Consider the following 17868-nt stretch of genomic DNA (forward strand, 5'->3'; position numbering starts at 1 on the left):
CAAAGGCAACGATACACACCTGCCTTCAATTGGAAGTCCCAATCATCCACCCAACATTTAACCAACACAAACATGCCACGTCCTGACCCCAAAACTAAAACACTAGCTCCATCTGCTGGTCAGGACGTGACAATATGCTAGCTTGAAAAATGGGTGTCTGATTATTTCTGGCTCGGTACTCTGCTGACATAATCTAATGTTTTGCTTTCGTTGTAAAGCCTTTTTGAAATCGGACAGTGTGGTTAGATTAACGAGAGTCTTGTCTTTAAAATGGTGTAAAATAGTCATATGTTTGAGAAATTGAAGTTTTTGCATTTTTGAGGTATTTGAATATTGCGCCACGGGATTACACTGGCTGTTGAGTAGGTGGGACGCAAGCGTCCCACCTAGCCCATAGAGGTTAAATAAAGATGAGGTCAGAAGGCAATGATGCGATGCTGTACTTTAATGTTAGTTAAAAGTGAAACCACTGGAATTACCCTGTCTCAGGATATTAAGTTGGCGGTTGAAGATATCCATCTAGTGGTGTGGGGTCTGTGCTTTGGCAAAGTGGGTGGGGTTATATCCTGCCTGTTTGGCCCCCCTCCTGTCTCAGCCTCCAGTATTTATGCTATAGTTTATGTGTCGGGGGGCTAGGGTCAGTCTGTTATATCTCTCCTGTCTTATCCGGTGTCCCCAGTCCAGTTCTTTCTATGTTCCGGCCTTTCTAGGGAGTTTTTCCTAGCCACCGTGCTTCTACACCTGCATTGCTTGCTGTTTGGGGTTTTAGGCTGGGTTTCTGTACAGCACTTTGTGACATCAGCTAATGCTGATGATTGATACTCTCACTTTGCTAGCTACCTCCGCGAAACCAACGTTTCCCACTTTCTGCCAACCATTGTAATTCAGGATGTAGAGTCTGAGTGGGTGAATTATCATTACATGCATGACTGTTATTTTGAATACAGTTTCCCATTAATCCCACCACAAACACAATTTGGCATAAGTGATGTTCAGCGATCAGCCATCACCTGCTGACAGCCAGCCCCCTCCTCCCTATATTCATTATTATCCCGTCCTAGCAGCATGGGTCATCCCCTACCTAGAAATACCTCCCATTTTCCAAGAAACTAGACAGGCTCACAGCATGAGGGGAAATCAGAACGGTCAGCCCAATACAAATACAGTGGGTCAATCAAAGAGAGTATTTCAAGAAATATCCAATGGCATGAAAACAATTCCCTGATTTGGCTTGAGAGTGTTTGAATGGGTGAGTGAGTGCCCTCTGCCCTCCCCACTGTGAACATGGCATTATTTTGTACAAATCAAAGAGGGGATGTGATCTAATCATCTCAATGGTCTCCAGCCATCTCTTTCACAAAGGAACCCACGGCCTGTTGGTCACTCACACATTACTAACAGAGAGGACTTTGGTGTTTAGAAAAGTAATAATGCTGTCAAGCCAACTCCTGCTCCCTCCCTCCGGCGCTCGACGTCGCCGGTCTACTAACCACCGGTCATGGCAACCCACATTGCGCACACCTGGCAACCATCATTGCGCACACCTGCTCCCTATCGTTAAGCACACCTGGACTTCATCACCAAACTGATTACTCTCCCTTCATATAGCCCTCACTAATCTCAGTCATCAGGCAGTATTGGTTCTGTTATCATGTCCAGACACTGCGCTTGTTTTGTAACGTGTCGGGTTTGTTAAACAGGACAACATTCACAAGGCCGCGGGGCCAGACGGATTACCTGGATGTGTATTGCAAGCATGCCCTGACCAACTGGTAAGTGTCTTCACTGACATTTTCAACCTCTGCCTGTCCGAGTCTATAATACCAACATGTTTTAAGCAGACCACCATAGTCCCTGTGCCCAAGAACACTAAGGTGACCTGCTTAAAATGTCTACAGACCCTTTGCACTCACATCTGTAGCCATGAAGTGCTTTGAAAAGCTGGTCATGGCTCACATCAACACCATTATCTCAGAAACTCTAGAGCCACTCCAATTTGCATACCGCGCCAACAGATCCACAGATGATGCAGTCTTGATTGCACTCCACACTGCCCTTTCACACCTGGACAAAAGGAACACCTACAGTTGAAGTCGGAAGTTTACATACACTTAGATTGGAGTCATTAAAACTATTTTTTCAACCACTCCACAAATTTCTAGTTAACAAACTATAGTTTTGGCAAGTTGGTTCGGACATCCACTTTGTGCATGACACAAGTAATTTTCCAACAATTGTTTGCAGACAGATTATTTGATTTTATAATTCACTGTATCACAAATCCAGTGGGTCAGAAGTTTACATACTACTAAATTGACTGTGCCTTTAAACAGCTTGGAAAATTCCAGAAAATGATGTCATGGCTTTACAAGCTTCTGATAAGCTAATTGACATCACTTGAGTCAATTGGAGGTGTACCTGTGGATGTATTTCAAGGCCTACCTTCAAACTCAGTGCCTCTTTGCTTGACGTCATGGGAAAATCAATAGAAATCAGCCAAGATCTCACAAAAAGATTTGTCGACCTCTGCAAATCTGGTTCATCCTTGGGAGCAATTTCCAAACGCCTGAAGGTATCATGTTTATCTGTACAAACAATAGTATGCAAGTATAAACACCATGGGACCACGCAGCCATCAGACCGCTTAGGAAGGAGATGTGTCTGTCTCCTAGAGGGGAACGTACTTTGGTGCGAAATGTGCAAATCAATCCCAGAACAACAGCAATGGACCTTGTGAAGATGCTGGAGGAAACAGGTACAAAGGTATCCACAGTAAAACAAGTCCTATATCGACATAACCTGAAAGGCCGCTCAGTAAGGAAGAAGCCACTGCTCCAAATCGCCATTAAAAAAGCCAGACTATGGTTTGCAACTGCACATGGGGACAAAGATCGTACTTTTTGGAGAAATGTCCTCTGGTCTGATGAAACAAAAATAGAACTGTTTGACCATAATGACTATCGTTATGTTTGGAGGAAAAAGGGGGTAGGCTTGCAAGCCAAAGAACACCATCCCAACCATGCAGCATCATGTTGTGGGGGTGCTTATCTGCAGGAGGGACTGGTGCACTTCACAAAATAGATGGCATCATGAGGATGGACAACTATGTGGATATATTGAAGCAACATCTCAAGACATCAGTCAGGAAGTTAAAGCTTGGTCGCAAATGGGTCAATGACCCCAAGCATACTTCAAATGTTGTGGCACAATGGCTTAAGGACAACAAAGTCAAGGTATTGGAGTGGCCATCACAAAGCCCTGACCTCAATTCTATAGAAAATCTGTGGCCAGAACTGAAAAAGTGTGTGCGAGCAAGGAGACCTGCAAACCTGACTCAGTTACACAAGCTCTGTCGGGAGGAATGGGCCAACATTCACCCAACTTATTATGGGAAGCTTGTGGAAGGCTACCCGTAACGTTTGATCCAAACAATTTAAAAGGCAATGCTACCAAATACTAATTTAGTGTATATAAACTTCTGACCCACTGGGAATGTGATGAAAGAAATAAAAGCAGAAATAAATCATTCTCTCTTATTCTGACATTTCACATTCTCCAAATAAAGTGGTGATCCTAACTGACCTGAAAAGGATGAGGAAGAAATTACAAGGAATTGATTTTGTCCATTAAATCCATTTTCCTACTGCATTATGTAATTAAAAAAAAAAGTTTAAAACATTTAAAAAAGCCAATAAGTGGGCTACATTAATATTTGAAATGACTGTTATACACCCACACCATTCTGAAACAGAAAAGCTGCTTTTTAACATGCTCAATTACCATTTTGTGGATGGAAAACTATTTCACTCATATTGTAATTCTTTATAGGTCATATTTCATAGAAATCTGGGAACAATGGACAGTTACTTTAAGGTTAGGTAAGGGTTATGGTTAAGGTTAGGGTAACTGTAGGGGTTAAGGTTTAAAGTATGTGCATCCCAAGGATCCCAGCTAGCTCTAACCCTTACCGTCCTGCACCTTAGCTACTTTACCCGAGTAGTAGAATATGTACTGTAGATTTCTGTCATGCCTATGAAGGGTCACAGTCGATTCCAGGCTGTATCACAACAATTTGCCTAGCGCCGTCCGGGTTAGGGTTTGGCCGGGGTAGACCGTCATTGTAAACAAGAATTTGTTCTTAACTGACTTGCCTAGGTATTTAAAAAAATGTATTATAACCAAAGACATTTAGAAAGTAACCGACCTAACCCTGCTACCCAGACTTACTCCGGGCAAACGCCACACCACGTCCACAAACCTTTATTTCTTCTCCGCAATGAGTCTGGATTTGACTTCCTCCCCGATCCTTCTAGAATTAGAACACATTCGGATCGTCTGATTAGTCCCAGAACCTGATGGGTTGGGACAGAGCCAGAACACACGTGGGTAAAGCGACGTTTTGAAAATTACTGGAAAGAAAGTGTGTGACGCGACTTCCACTTTTGGACATTAACAAGGCTGCATTAACAAGACATTAACTCCTCCTCCACATTTACTGGATTGGTTGAACAGTGCAGAAAACATTCCCGGACAGTTTTATTATTTTGTCAGGACCAGAAAGTAAAAAACGCCTGCTACATTCGAATCCCAAACCTAATAAGGATAGTCTTTATATAAACAACTGGAGACCCATTAGCCTGTTCAATAATGATGTAACGGTTGTCGTCGGATAAAGCGGACCAAGACGCAGCAGGGAAATGTGCACTCATCTTCTTTTATTTAGTTCGCAAAGAAGGTGAACCAAAAATAAACACGTACACAAAAAACAACAACGACGAATAACAGTCCTGTAAGGCTTGAAGCTATACACAGCAACAATCTCCCACAAAACACTAATACAAACTCATACCTATATATAGGACCCTCAGAGGCAACTAAAAACACCTGCCTCCAATTGAGAGTCCAACACCCAATTACCTAGACATAGAAATACTAAACTACAGAGAACATAGAACATAACCCAAAACCTGGAAATAATAAATCAAACACCCTTCTCAACAAACCACCACCCCGAACCACATAAAACAAATACCCTCTGCCACGTCCTGACCAAACTACAATACAAATAACCCCTATTACTGGTCAGGACGTGACCGTACCCCCCCCCAAAATAAAATAAAATACCCCCAACACAAAAAAATCCCCCTAAACTAAAGGGAGGGAAGGGAGGGTGGGAGGGTGCAACACCCACCCTCCCTCCCCAAGCCACCTATACTGGAGGTGGCTCAGGTTCCGATCTACTACCCCCACCCAACCTGTCCACCCCTGCAGAATACTCAGGGCTGCAGAGCGTCTCTGGGGCCTCCGGACCGTAGGGCGACTCACTCGGCTCCGGACCGTAGGGCGACTCTGGGAGCTCCGGACCGTAGGGCGACTCTCCTGGTTCCGGACCGTAGGGCGACTCTCTTGGTTCCGGACAGTGGGCCGTCTCTCTTGGTTCCGGACACTCTGGACGAGGCACTGTCGCCGGAAGTTCTGGACGAGGCACTGTCATCGGAAGCTCGGGACTGGGCTGACGCACTGGAAGCCTGACGCATGGGGCTGGTAGTGGAGGTACCAGACTGGGGACACGCACCTCAGGGCTAGTGCGAGGAGCAGGAACAGGACGTACTGGACTGGGCTGATGCTCTGGAAGCCTAGTGCGTGGGGCTGGTACTCGAGGTATCAAACTAGGGACACGCACCCCAAGGCTAGTGCGAGGAGCAGGAACAGGACGTACTGGACTGGGCTGATGCACTGGAAGCTTAGTGCGTGGGGCTGGTACTGGAGGTATCAGACTGGAGGCACGCACTTCAAGGCTATTGCGAGGAGCGGGAACAGGACATACTGGACTGGGCTGATGCACTGGAAGCCTAGTGCGTGGGGCTGGTACTGGAGGTATCAGATTGGAGACACACACCTCAGGGCTAGTGCGTGGAGCGGGAACAGGACGTACTGGACTGGGCTGATGCTCTGGAAGCCTAGTGCGTGGGGCTGGTACTGGAGGTATCAGACTAGGGACACGCACCCCAAGGCTAGTGCGAGGAGCAGGAACAGGACGTACTGGACTGGGCTGATGCACTGGAAGCTTAGTGCGTGGGGCTGGTACTGGAGGTATCAGACTGGAGGCACGCACTTCAAGGCTATTGCGAGGAGCGGGAACAGGACATACTGGACTGGGCTGATGCACTGGAAGCCTAGTGCGTGGGGCTGGTACTGGAGGTATCAGATTGGAGACACACACCTCAGGGCTAGTGCGTGGAGCGGGAACAGGACATACTGGACTGGGCTGATGTACTGGAGGCCTGGTGCGTGGTGCTGGTACTGTCTTCACCAGCCAGCTAGCACGCACCTCAGGACACGTATGTAGAGCTGACTCAGGTGACATCAATTTACGGACACGCTCTGTAGGGCGAATGTCATGCCTAATACACCAACATAGTAGCTCTCTCAGTTTTCATCTCCAATTTTCCCATCAACTCCTTAATAGTCTCTGCTTCGCTCACTTCCAATTATACCCCGACTGGCTCTGGTTCCATCCTCAGCTCCGCCGATCTGTCCATGTGCCCCCCCCCCCAAAAAAAAATTGGGGCTGCCTCTCCGGTTTGAACGCTATCGGCGCAGATAAAGCCTCATACCGACGCCTCTCCGCCTTGGCTGCCTCTATTTCCTCCGGAGGAAGACGATAGTCCCCAGCCTGATGCCAAGGTCCAGCCCCGTCCAAAATCTCCTCCCAAGTCCAATTTCCATTATAGTCCATATAATTTTTCCGTTGCTCCTTACCCCGCTGCTTGGTCCTTGGTTGGTGGGAGATTCTGTCACAGTTGTCGTAGGGTAAAGTGGACGAAGATACAGTGGGGAAATGTGCACTCATCTTCTTTTATTTAAACGGATAAAGAAGGTAAACCAAAAATAAATACGTACACAAAAACGACAAATAACAGGCCGGTAAGGCACAGAGCTATACACAGCAACAATCTCCCACAAAACACTAATACAAACACATACTTATATATAGGACCCTCAATCAGAGGCAACTAAAAACACCTGCCTCCAATTGAGGGTCCAACACCCAATTACCTAGACATAGAAATACTAAACTAGAGAGAACGTAGAAATACAAAAGACATAGAACATAACCCAAAACCTGGAAATAATAAATCAAACACCCTTCTAAACAAACCACCACCCCGAACCACATAAAACAAATACCCTCTGCCACGTCCTGACCAAACTACAATACAAATAACCCCTATTACTGGTCAGGACATGACAAATTATGGGAAATTATTTGCCCTTGTATTTGCTAAGAGTTTGAAACAAGGCTTGCATAATGTAATTGAATAAGAACAATCTGTTTTTATGCATGGTTGACACATTAGTAATAACATCAGGTTGGTCTTAGATATGATTGACTATAAATGACCTCATCCTTGATGATAGTCTTCTTATGTTTTAAAAAAAAAATTATATAAAGCTTTTTACACTGTAGAACATGAGTTTATGTGCAAAGCAATACGTTTTTTGGGGTTTGACTTTTTTTTGAAAGCAGTCCAAACTTTATGTAGTGATTGTACTAGCTCTGTAAAATTAGCTCACGGGACATCCCAAAGATTTGATATTGGGCGTGGCATTAGGCAGGGCTGCCCAATTAGTCCATTTTTATTTTTATTGGTTACTGAAATTATGGCTCTTCATATCAAGAAAGGGAATTTGGCAATGAATTTAAACTATGTCAACTGGCTGATATCACCATATTTTTGAGAGACAGGAAGGAGGTTTCTAAAGCAGTTTCCTGTATTGAAGTTTCGGGTTTGAAAAATTAATATTAATAAGTCAGTCTTATTTCCACTCAAGGATAGTTTTTTACACGAAGTATATGGTATCCCAATTAAAGATAAGGTTACTTATCTTGGAATGGTTATATGCAAGGATGACAAACAAAGGAGTGAATTAAACTTTATCCCCATTATTGAGAAAACAAAGAAGAAATTGAACCTCTGGTTGATGAGATATTTCATTATATGGTCGGGTTTTTAGTCCAAAGCTGAAGGGTTATCCAGATCGGTTTATGTCTCGTTATCACTTGAATTATCCCCTAAAATTAGATAAGATTCTTCATAATTTTATTTGGCGGAACAAGCCTCACTATCTACGGAAAGATATTCTCACCAATACCCAAGAACAAGGAGGTCTTGAGGTTTTAGATTTCAATACTCTAAATAATACTTTTAAAATAAATTGGATTCTGAAGTATGTTAAGAACCAGAACAGTATTTGGAATGTCGTTCCTAAGTATTTATTTGACTCTGTTGGTGGTTTAGAATTTTTTCATCAATGTAATTTTGATGTTGATAAAATCCCAGTATAATTGTCCAAATTCCATAAGCAGGCAATTTTAGCTCGGATGTTAGCGTATAAACACAATTTTTCCCCTCACAGATACTTTCTATGGAATAACAAAGATATACAATTTAAAAATAAGTCTCTTTTTTTCATAACTGGTTTGAGAATTAAATAATTTTGGTTGGTCAGTTACTGAATGAGGATGGATATCTACTCTCATATGGGGAATTTCTTGATAAATAAAAAATTCCAATAACCCCGAAGTAATATGCAATTCCGGGGGGGGGGGGGGGGTGGGTTGTATCTTTTTAAAATTCCTCTGTGGTTGATGTAAGTAACATAGATTTACATTAAAATATATTAATTGGCAATATTAACATCAAAGATATGTAGTAATAAACATATAAGGAATATTGTTTGTTATACTACAATTCCCTCAGACAGATTCTTTTGGTCAAATATCTATGGTGATATGCAATGGGGGAAAGCATGGAAAATTGCTAACAAATATTTTATCAGTAACCAGGTAAAGGAAGTTTCATTTAAAAAGTTACATAGAATTTATCCTGTGAAACATGTTTTGGAAAGATTCAAGCTGAATATTGACTATAATTGTGATTTCTGTGGAATGGAGGAGACCATTTTGCATTTGTTTTTTTGCCTGTGTTTTATAGTAGAATGTTTTTGGGATTGACATTCAGAATTTTGTTCCAAATTTTTTTTGACCGGTTGTACAATTTAACGGTTTTGATATAATGATTTATTAAAAAAATTCTGACATTGATAAAGATGTAGTATATTTAATTCAACTGCTAATAATATTAGGTACATTTTCATATTCACAAATGCGAATGCTCTAAATCAAAACTTAACTTTCTTCACTTTATAAATGAATTTAAACAATACGGCACTACTTTAACTAAAATGAAAAACAAAGGCAATTAAAACGTGTTGTATTATTAATGAATATGATTTGTTTGTTTAGGATTCCTGGCAATGTAAATAGTTTGCATGTGACTAATCTTCTTTTGTTTGTTGATATTTGTTAATAAAAAATACATGTTTGGGTTAATTCCTCATTGGCTTTGTCATACTCTGATTGGTTATAGATGATCCAATCGCTGATGACTTTGTTTTGTACAATTCCTCTCATCACCACAAATGACTTAAAAGACGGCAGATTCAGACTGAAGTGTGTAGCGATCGATAGAGCAGCGGAAGAATTGTGTGTGAGTCGTCAGGCAAGTATGAATCCACACCAATTATAAAACACTTCCTGATTTGAGTTTATGGATAAGAACTAGCTGGACAATGCATGCACACTGTCTGTCACCCATCATTAGCTCGCTTCATTCTGTCGCTCCCAGCACCAGCGAGAATAAGTCTTGGTGTCAGAACAGTACCATGTCATGTCATGTCAAAACACGTAACACTCAAGAGCACACCACCACCACTCTTCATATTGTTCAATCAAACATGAAAAAACAACACCTGTCATCCTGCTGCAACCGTTGAGGTTCACTTTCACTCAGTTGGCCAATGATGAACCAGGTCCAGTGATTTATGAAAAGTGACTACTCTATTAGAGGGGAATTCAGACCCATGTTACGCGCATGTAAATGGTAGTCAATTCCCTTTTTATTGGGCTCCCGAGTGGTGCAGCGGTCTGCATCTCAGTGCTAGAGGCCCATAGGGCGGTGCACAATTGACTCAGCATCGTCCGGGTTTGGCCAGGGTAGGCCGTCATTGTAAATAAGAATTTGTTCTTAATATTTAAAAAAAGCCCCCTTTTTTTCAATTTTCGCCTAAAATAACATACCCAAATCAAACTGCCTGTAGCTCAGGCCCTGAAGCAAGCATATTCTTGGTACCATTTGAAAGGAAACACTTTGAGTATTGTGGAAATGTGAATTGAATGTAGGAGAATATAACACAATAGATCTGGTAGAAGAAAATACAAAGAAAAAAACCAACCAGTCTTTTTCTACCACCATCTTTGAAATGCAATGGAAAGGTCATAGTTCTAGCTATTACTCTGGTTGTAATTCCGATAGTGTCCACAAGATGGCATCAGTGTATGTGCAAAGTTTCAGATGGATAGCTTGAAGAATGATTGACCTACAAAACTTTAGTGTGAAGTCCACAGGGACATTTGGGCAAATCGTGAAGGAGAGATTCGCATTCATATTCCATTTTTCTGCAAGAATATCGTCAAACCTGTGTACCTGGACTTTGATTTAGCTTTCCAAGTATTAGTAGCCATATTATAAGTTCAACATTTGCAAAACAACCAGTTTTCATAACTTCATAACTCTGAATATCCTTATAATTTTTGTCCAAAATTAAAAGGCATGCTGTCGTACAAGGTTAGAACCTACATTTTACGACATATACATAGTTTCCAGATACTCCCGTAAAGCCCAGCTCATTGGCTATCTAGCTAGCTTTGTTTGACCCCGATTGGTGCTTATACAAAGATACAGCCATTCAAGTGATGGCCGCCCGCGTCATCGGCGTGCCATGAAGGCGTTGCTCTCTGACCAAATAGGGTGTCCTATAGGCTATACTACACCCCTAATGAAATATTGAAGTCTTGTTACCTTCTAGGATCTCTGAGGAATAGATACGAATGTGATTTGACTTGTTCAAACAACGTTTAGGGTGAGATTTTCACAGATTCCTTTCTTTGCATATTGAACGAGTGGAAATACAAAATCGATCGTGCGTGCTATATGGACCTTTTTAGGATATGAAAAATGATTTTATCTAACAAAATGAAACTTCATGTTATCTCTGGGACCCTTTGGATGATAAATCAGAGCAAGATTTCAGAATGTAAGTATACATTTATCAAACCTACCGTGTAGAAAAAAGGATTTTGTTGTAAGGAGCTCTCCTCAAACAATAGCATGGCATTTTTTTTCGCAGTAATAGCTACTGTAAATTGGACAGTGCAGTTATATTAACAAGAATTTAAGCTTTCAGCCGATATAAGACACTTATATGTACCGACGTGTTGTTTCTCTAAAATCTGCGATCTTGAAAATAACGCGCTGCATGATTTCCAACTGTCCCGTTGACGGAACGGCGATCCTTGACTTGCCTAGTTAATAAAAACAAAGCACTTTTCTTTCTATGCATATTCTGACCTTGAATGTAACCATGAGGAAATGCATGTGCCAGCCAGTTATACATTTGGGGTGGAGATCACAGAAATGTAGGTGTGGCAGAGTTGTCTACAGATACGCGTATTTTGACTTTAACTTAATTCCCTAATAATTACACCACCGTTCCATGCAAGGAAAACATGAATAAGGTCGAGCAACCTATCAGTTCCAAGTGAAAAAACATAAACTTCATTTTTTTCTGATAAAAATAACAACAATCTCCATGCACTGTATTTTGTAAATTTGTAACAGCTATTGATAAAAGCTAGGTAAATAAGTAATCTGTTTGGATAAGGTACACTGAACAAAAATATTAACGCAACAAGCAATAATTTCAAAGATTTTACTGAGTTACAGTTCATATAAGGAAATCAGTCAATTGAAATAAATGCATTAGACCCTAATCTATGGACTTCACATGAATGGGAATACAGATATGTATCTGTTGGTCACAGATACCTTAAAAAAAACTAGGGGTGTGGATCAGAAAACCAGTCAGTACCTGGTGTGACCACCATTTTCCTCATGCAGTGCAACACACCTCTTCCACAGAGAGTTGATCAGGCTGTTGATTTTTTGCCTGTGGAATGTTGTCCCACTCTCTTCAATGGCTGTGCAAAGTTGCTGGATATTAGCGGGAACTGGAACATGCTGTCGTACATGTTGATCCAGAGCACCCCAAAAATGCTCAATGGGTGAAATATCTTGTGAGTTCGCAGGTCATTGAAGAACTGGGACATTTTCAGCTTCCAGGAATTGTGTACAGATCCTTGCGACATTGGGCCGTGCATAATCCTGCTGAAACATGAGGTCATGGCGGTGGTGGATGAATGGCACAACAATGGGCCTCAGGATCTCATCACGGTATCTCTGTGCATTCAAATAGCTCTTGATAAAATGCAATTGTTTGTTGTCCATAGCTCATGCCTGCCCATGCCATAACCCAACCGCCACCATGGGGCACTCTGTTCACAATTTTGACATCAGCAAACCGCTTGCGCACATCAGCAAACCGCTTGCCATCTGCCAGGTACAGTTGAAACCGGGATTCATCTGTGAAGAGCAAACTTCTCCAGCGTGCCAGTGGCCATCGAAGTTGAGTATTTTCCCACTGATGTCGGTTACGATGCAGAACTGCAGTCAGGTCAAGACCCTGGTGAGGATGATGAGCATGCGGATGAACTTCACTGAGATGGTTTCTGACAGTTTGTGCAAAAATTCTTCAGTTCTTCTAACCCACAGTTTCATCAGCTGTCCGGGTGGTTGGTCTCAGACAATCCTGCAGGTGAAGAAGCCAGATGTGGAGGTCCTGGGCTGGCGTGGTTACACGTGGCCTGCGGTTGTGAGGCCGTTGGACGGACTGCTAAATTCTGTAAAATGACATTGGAGGCAGCTTATGGTAGATAAATTAACATTTAATTATCTGGCAACAGCTCTGGTGGACATTCCTGCAGTCAGCAAGCAAATTGCACTCTCCCACAAAATCTGTGGCATTGTGTTGTGTGACAAAACTGCCCATTTTAGATTGGCCTTTTATTGTCCTCAGCACAAGGTGCACCTGTGTAAGTATCATGCTGTTTAATAAGCTTCTTGATATGCTACACATGTCAGTCGGATGGATTATCTTGGCAAAGGAGAAATGCTCACTAACAGGGATTTCAACAAATTTGTGCTCAAAATTTGAGTGAAATAAGCTTTTTTTTCAGCTCATGAAACATGGTACCAACACTTTACATGTTGAGCTTATATTTTTGTTCAGTATAAATATACAGTACCAGTAAAAGGTTTGGACACACCTATTCATTCAAGGGTTTTTCTTTATTCTTACTATGTTCTACATTGTAGAATAATAGTGAAGACAACAAAACTATGAAATAACACATATGGAATCATGTAGTAGCCAAAAAGTCTTAAATATATCCGCCGTGTCTTTGTGAGACGCAGAGTAGGTGAACGGATGATCTCCGCATGTGTGGTTCTCACCGTGAAGCCAAGAAGTAGAGTAATGGAATGCTGCATCAGATGACCTGGCCTCCAAAATCACCCGACCTCAACCCAATTGAGATGGTTTGGGATGAGTTGGACCGCAGAGTGAAGGAAAAGCAGCCAACAAGTGCTCAGCATATGTGGGAACTCCTTCAAGACTGTTGGACAAGCATTCCAGGTGAAGCTGGTTGAGAGAATTCCAAGAGTGTGTAAAGCTGTCATCAAGGCAAAGGGTGACTACTTTGAAGAATCTAAATTCTAAAATATATTTAGATCTTTGATTACTGCATGGTTCCATGTGTGTTATTTCATAGTTTTGATGTCTTCAATATTATTTAACAATGTAGAACATAGTAAAAATAAAGAAAAACCCTTGAATGAGTAGGTGTGTCTAAACTTTTGACTTGTTCCATAAATGACAATTGTTTTGGTCCATTTTACCTTATGATTGCTGGAAACAGATATCAGCATAATGAAAATCATGCAAACATGATAAATATTTCAGCCTCTTTTCCACAGTGAAATAGAAATAGTTACTAATTGTAGGACTACGGCTTCATAATTTTGGGTGGTGAAATTCAAAGACCCAAGCCGAGGCTGTATCTTATGGAAATCTGTGTGCACTGACCATAGCACGGAACCTACCGAGTTGATTTATACTGTCTAGAATATTTTAACTATATTCCCAGGCTTGTCTTTTTTCATATGAAATATTAGTCACTATTGGAAGCCACTGTCAGTAATACCCACATACATAATAATGGTCCCTTTAGTCTTAGTGTCCTTCAATTTGTAGCCTAAATATTTTTGCATTACATCATTAGATTACTATCTTTCTTCTGTCACGTCCCAGATAGCAATGAGGAATTGGTCCAGAGCGGCCCTCTCCCAACGGGTGGTATTTATTCAATTGGCCCGGATCAGGTTTTGGACTCGGACCAGAATCAAAATGAATGACTGCCCAGAATCCTACCAAGTACATCGAGCCGTTTCCGTCTACCGGAATGCACCCGACTTTGCCGGCATCTTACCAGAATCCCCCCTGAAGCAGCTCGATGCTAATTTAAATAAATGCATACAAAATTACCAGATTTAGTCATTTTAAATATTACTATTATACATTTTATGCATACAAATTATACCCATCCACCCCCAAAAAAATTATGTCGGAGGAAACACTGTACACCTGGTGACCGTGTCAGCGTGCATGAACCTGGCCCGCCACAGGTGTCACTACAGCGCGATTGGACAAGGACATCCCGGCCAAACTCTCCCGTAACTCGGACGACGCTGGGCCAATTGTACATCGCCTCATGGGTCTCCTGGTCGCGGCAGGCACGGGTAGCAACGCTGTTTGCACTGCGATGCAGTATCTTAGACCGCTGCGTCACTCGGGAGGCTCCATCCAAAGTTTAATGCTTATCAATTGCCTTGCACAAAGTATCAAAATACTAAAATACTACTTAAACAGGACTGTTAATAAAGAATTTAATTAAAATGTTAATTGTATTTTTTGATCACAGAAAATATGTGAAAATATGGAAAAATAATGAAATGTTATATAAAGCAGCCCGTGTAATCATCTGCCAGAGAGTAGCACCCATCGGCCCGAGCCCCAAGTAATACATTTGGGCCAGATAACTCACACCGGAATCGGTCCGAGCTCAATCCTGCATCCTAGCCATAAGTAATACTGCCGAAAGATGGCCCAGACTAGGGCCACATGACGTCGGCCAAGTCTCTCAGCCGAGTGCCCCGACTCTCAGCCGGAATCGGCCCACATCCGTTGTGCTAGCTGGGGTCCGTGTGGTTGTTCGTCAGAGTCGCTAGTAATAGTGGATCATATTAGGTTAACGTTTGGGACATGTAGCCTATTTGAGTCATTATGGAACCAAGACCAGACATAGCAGTTTAAACCTGGATCCTAGTGCACAGTTCACAACGACTGGACCGTTGTCATCACAGTTCCATGATTTAGGGAGGATTATTAGGGTACATTTATAGATGGGTTGGCTGACAATGTCACGAAAGCAATGAGTTCGCTTCTATGGAGCAGAAGTCCGCAAGTTGTTGTGATTCTGGATAGTCAAATAGCTAGCCACAATGACAAGAAGCTGCCATGTGGGGAATTGTAAGTGACTCGTTTCAGCTGGTTCCATCTTGTTCTTGATACCATGTCTTGTTTTGAGGTGTTTTGACTGATTTCATGTCAATGCTAATATGGCCAAAAATGTGCTAGCTAGCTAACCAACAACAGTAATGATGTATTTCAGAGACAAGTACTCATTGTGCAAATGTATTTATGTTTTCAATAGACATTGGAGACGAAATATAGTTTACTTGTTGTCAACAAATCTAAGCCAACCCCGTCTATTTTGCCCCATGGTTGCACTCACATTGGTTTTGTTGTCAAAAAACCAACCCGTCTGTAGGACTATTATTCAACCTCTATTGTACACTTTTCTCACCGTCCAATATTTAATGGATTGAACAGTTGAATATGAGTCAAACCACCATATTTTTGATTAACCAATATATTTCATGAGCAAAGGCTCTCCAACCCTACTTTGCATGATTCATAAATACTTTCCTTACCCTAAATAATGTACAAGATCAGAGTATTTTTAAATGTAGTAATTGGTGCTGAAAAGGAGACAAATATGAATGTCTTTAGATGGCTTTATTTCATTGATCCCTAATATTCTGAACCCATTCTCTCGATATATGGTATTCTAATGAGTCTGTCAAATTCAAATGAAAGTTACACCGTATTTAAAGGGATGGCTTTAGATAAATGTACTGGAGACCCTATTGAATGAAAACTCCACCAGAAAATCTGTTGGCCAGCAAGTGGGAGGATTTTCAGCAGTTGAATTATGTTTATTCAGTGCACGCAAGGGAGCCACACCTGCACAGCCCATAACGTACTTGTATAAGGTAAGTCTGAGTACCAACTACTGAGAAGTGCTTAAATCAAAATGTGTAAAAAGGGCATCGATTTCCTAAGTCTGAATCGGCCCCTTACTGAAGAGCTGAACACAAACAGTTTTGAGGAATTTAAACGGACAGGATTGCACAAAGAACAGGCATATGAAGACAAATCTGAGAGCTAAAACCAAAGGGTGTGAAAATCTGGGATGATTCATATTCTCATGCCTGTTCCCACAACGATCTTCAAATATTCAAATATCCTCTTTTAAATACCTTGCATGGTAAAATCTATCCTGTAATAAACACTTAGTAATTACTTTGGCGAATCAAATAAGAACAGGTTTAGAGGATAAAAGTCTGAAAGAGAGCAGAAACAGACTGGTACCCAGGCTAGAAACACTTGCCCTCTCTCCTCCAACAGGTGATATTCCCTCCTTCATTCCCCTCTTCCCTCAGGTACTGTGGCCTACCTGAAGAAGGCGTACATCACCAGGGCGTTCCCACCGACCCCTACTGCTCCAATCACCACGACAAAACAGGCCACGATGTAATGAGCATGGTCTGGCACATCCACCTTCCGGAAAAAACCTCGGTCCATGTTGTCCATGCCTGACATGCCTGTGACAAAGAGAGAAGCAGACTTGACTCAGTCCATATGAACAACGTAATGGACCATACAAAACTTTCACTAAACCACTTTCACCACAGAGCTCTCCCTCTCTTTCACAACATTTCTGTCTCTCTCTCTCTCTCTCTCTCTGTCTCTCTGTCTCTCTCTCTCTCTCTGTCTCTCTCTCTGTCTGTCTGTTTATTACATAACTGTCTTCCATGGTTTGTCTTGGCTCTATGATATCAGTAGTAAACATTGACTGTTTTCCATCTGATAGAGGATGGAACAAGGTAGTAAGACAACAGCTCTCAGAATTAATCCAAACATCATATCTGACCTCCCATCATCCTCCAGGTGAAATGTGTCCTGTGGTTCAGATATTGATCCCTTCCAGGTAGAGCCTTGTGGCTGAGTTGCTGTGGTGTAGTCAACATACTGTAGCTCTGCCCAGACAGGGGTCCCTTACTCATTGGTGTGAATGCATTGATTGGCTGCAAGCCACTGCACAACAATAACAATCAAAAACCTTTAGTTATCATGGATCTAAGTGTTTGTGACAAGCAACCATTTGGAAAGAGAATTTAGGAGAGACTGCACATACCATGAACAAAACTTAATGTTTGGCCATTTTTGTCTTATAAAAGTGTGTTACTTTTGGTGATACAATTATGCAATATGTGAAATCAGACTCATGAGGTCATAGACTATTTACTTTAATGCAGCATTTTTGTCACTGTTAATAAATTATAATATTGATCACTGGGTTATGTCCATCCATAAAGCTAATGATTAAAGGAAGTGATTAAGCGGTGGCATTTTGTGATGATGAAAATAGCCATGCAGACCCTG

The 17868-nt window shown here is 41.8% G+C and overlaps 1 protein-coding gene across 2 annotated transcripts in view; it reads right to left on the reverse strand.

Moving 5' to 3' along the window:
- Nucleotides 1-17868, reverse strand: part of opn4xa (opsin 4xa) — a 64059-nt gene that overhangs the window by 22058 nt on the left and 24133 nt on the right. Inside the window, exon 1 of one of the 2 annotated variants that reach the window (XM_014128739.2) lies at nucleotides 16880-17357. In XM_014128739.2, coding sequence (XP_013984214.1) covers nucleotides 16880-17025 — 146 coding nt within the window. In that variant the 5' untranslated portion in view covers nucleotides 17026-17357. 2 annotated transcript variants of the gene reach the window in all.

This window comes from Salmo salar, chromosome ssa01 (genome assembly GCF_905237065.1).
Source record: "Salmo salar chromosome ssa01, Ssal_v3.1, whole genome shotgun sequence".
NCBI lineage: Eukaryota > Metazoa > Chordata > Actinopteri > Salmoniformes > Salmonidae > Salmo > Salmo salar.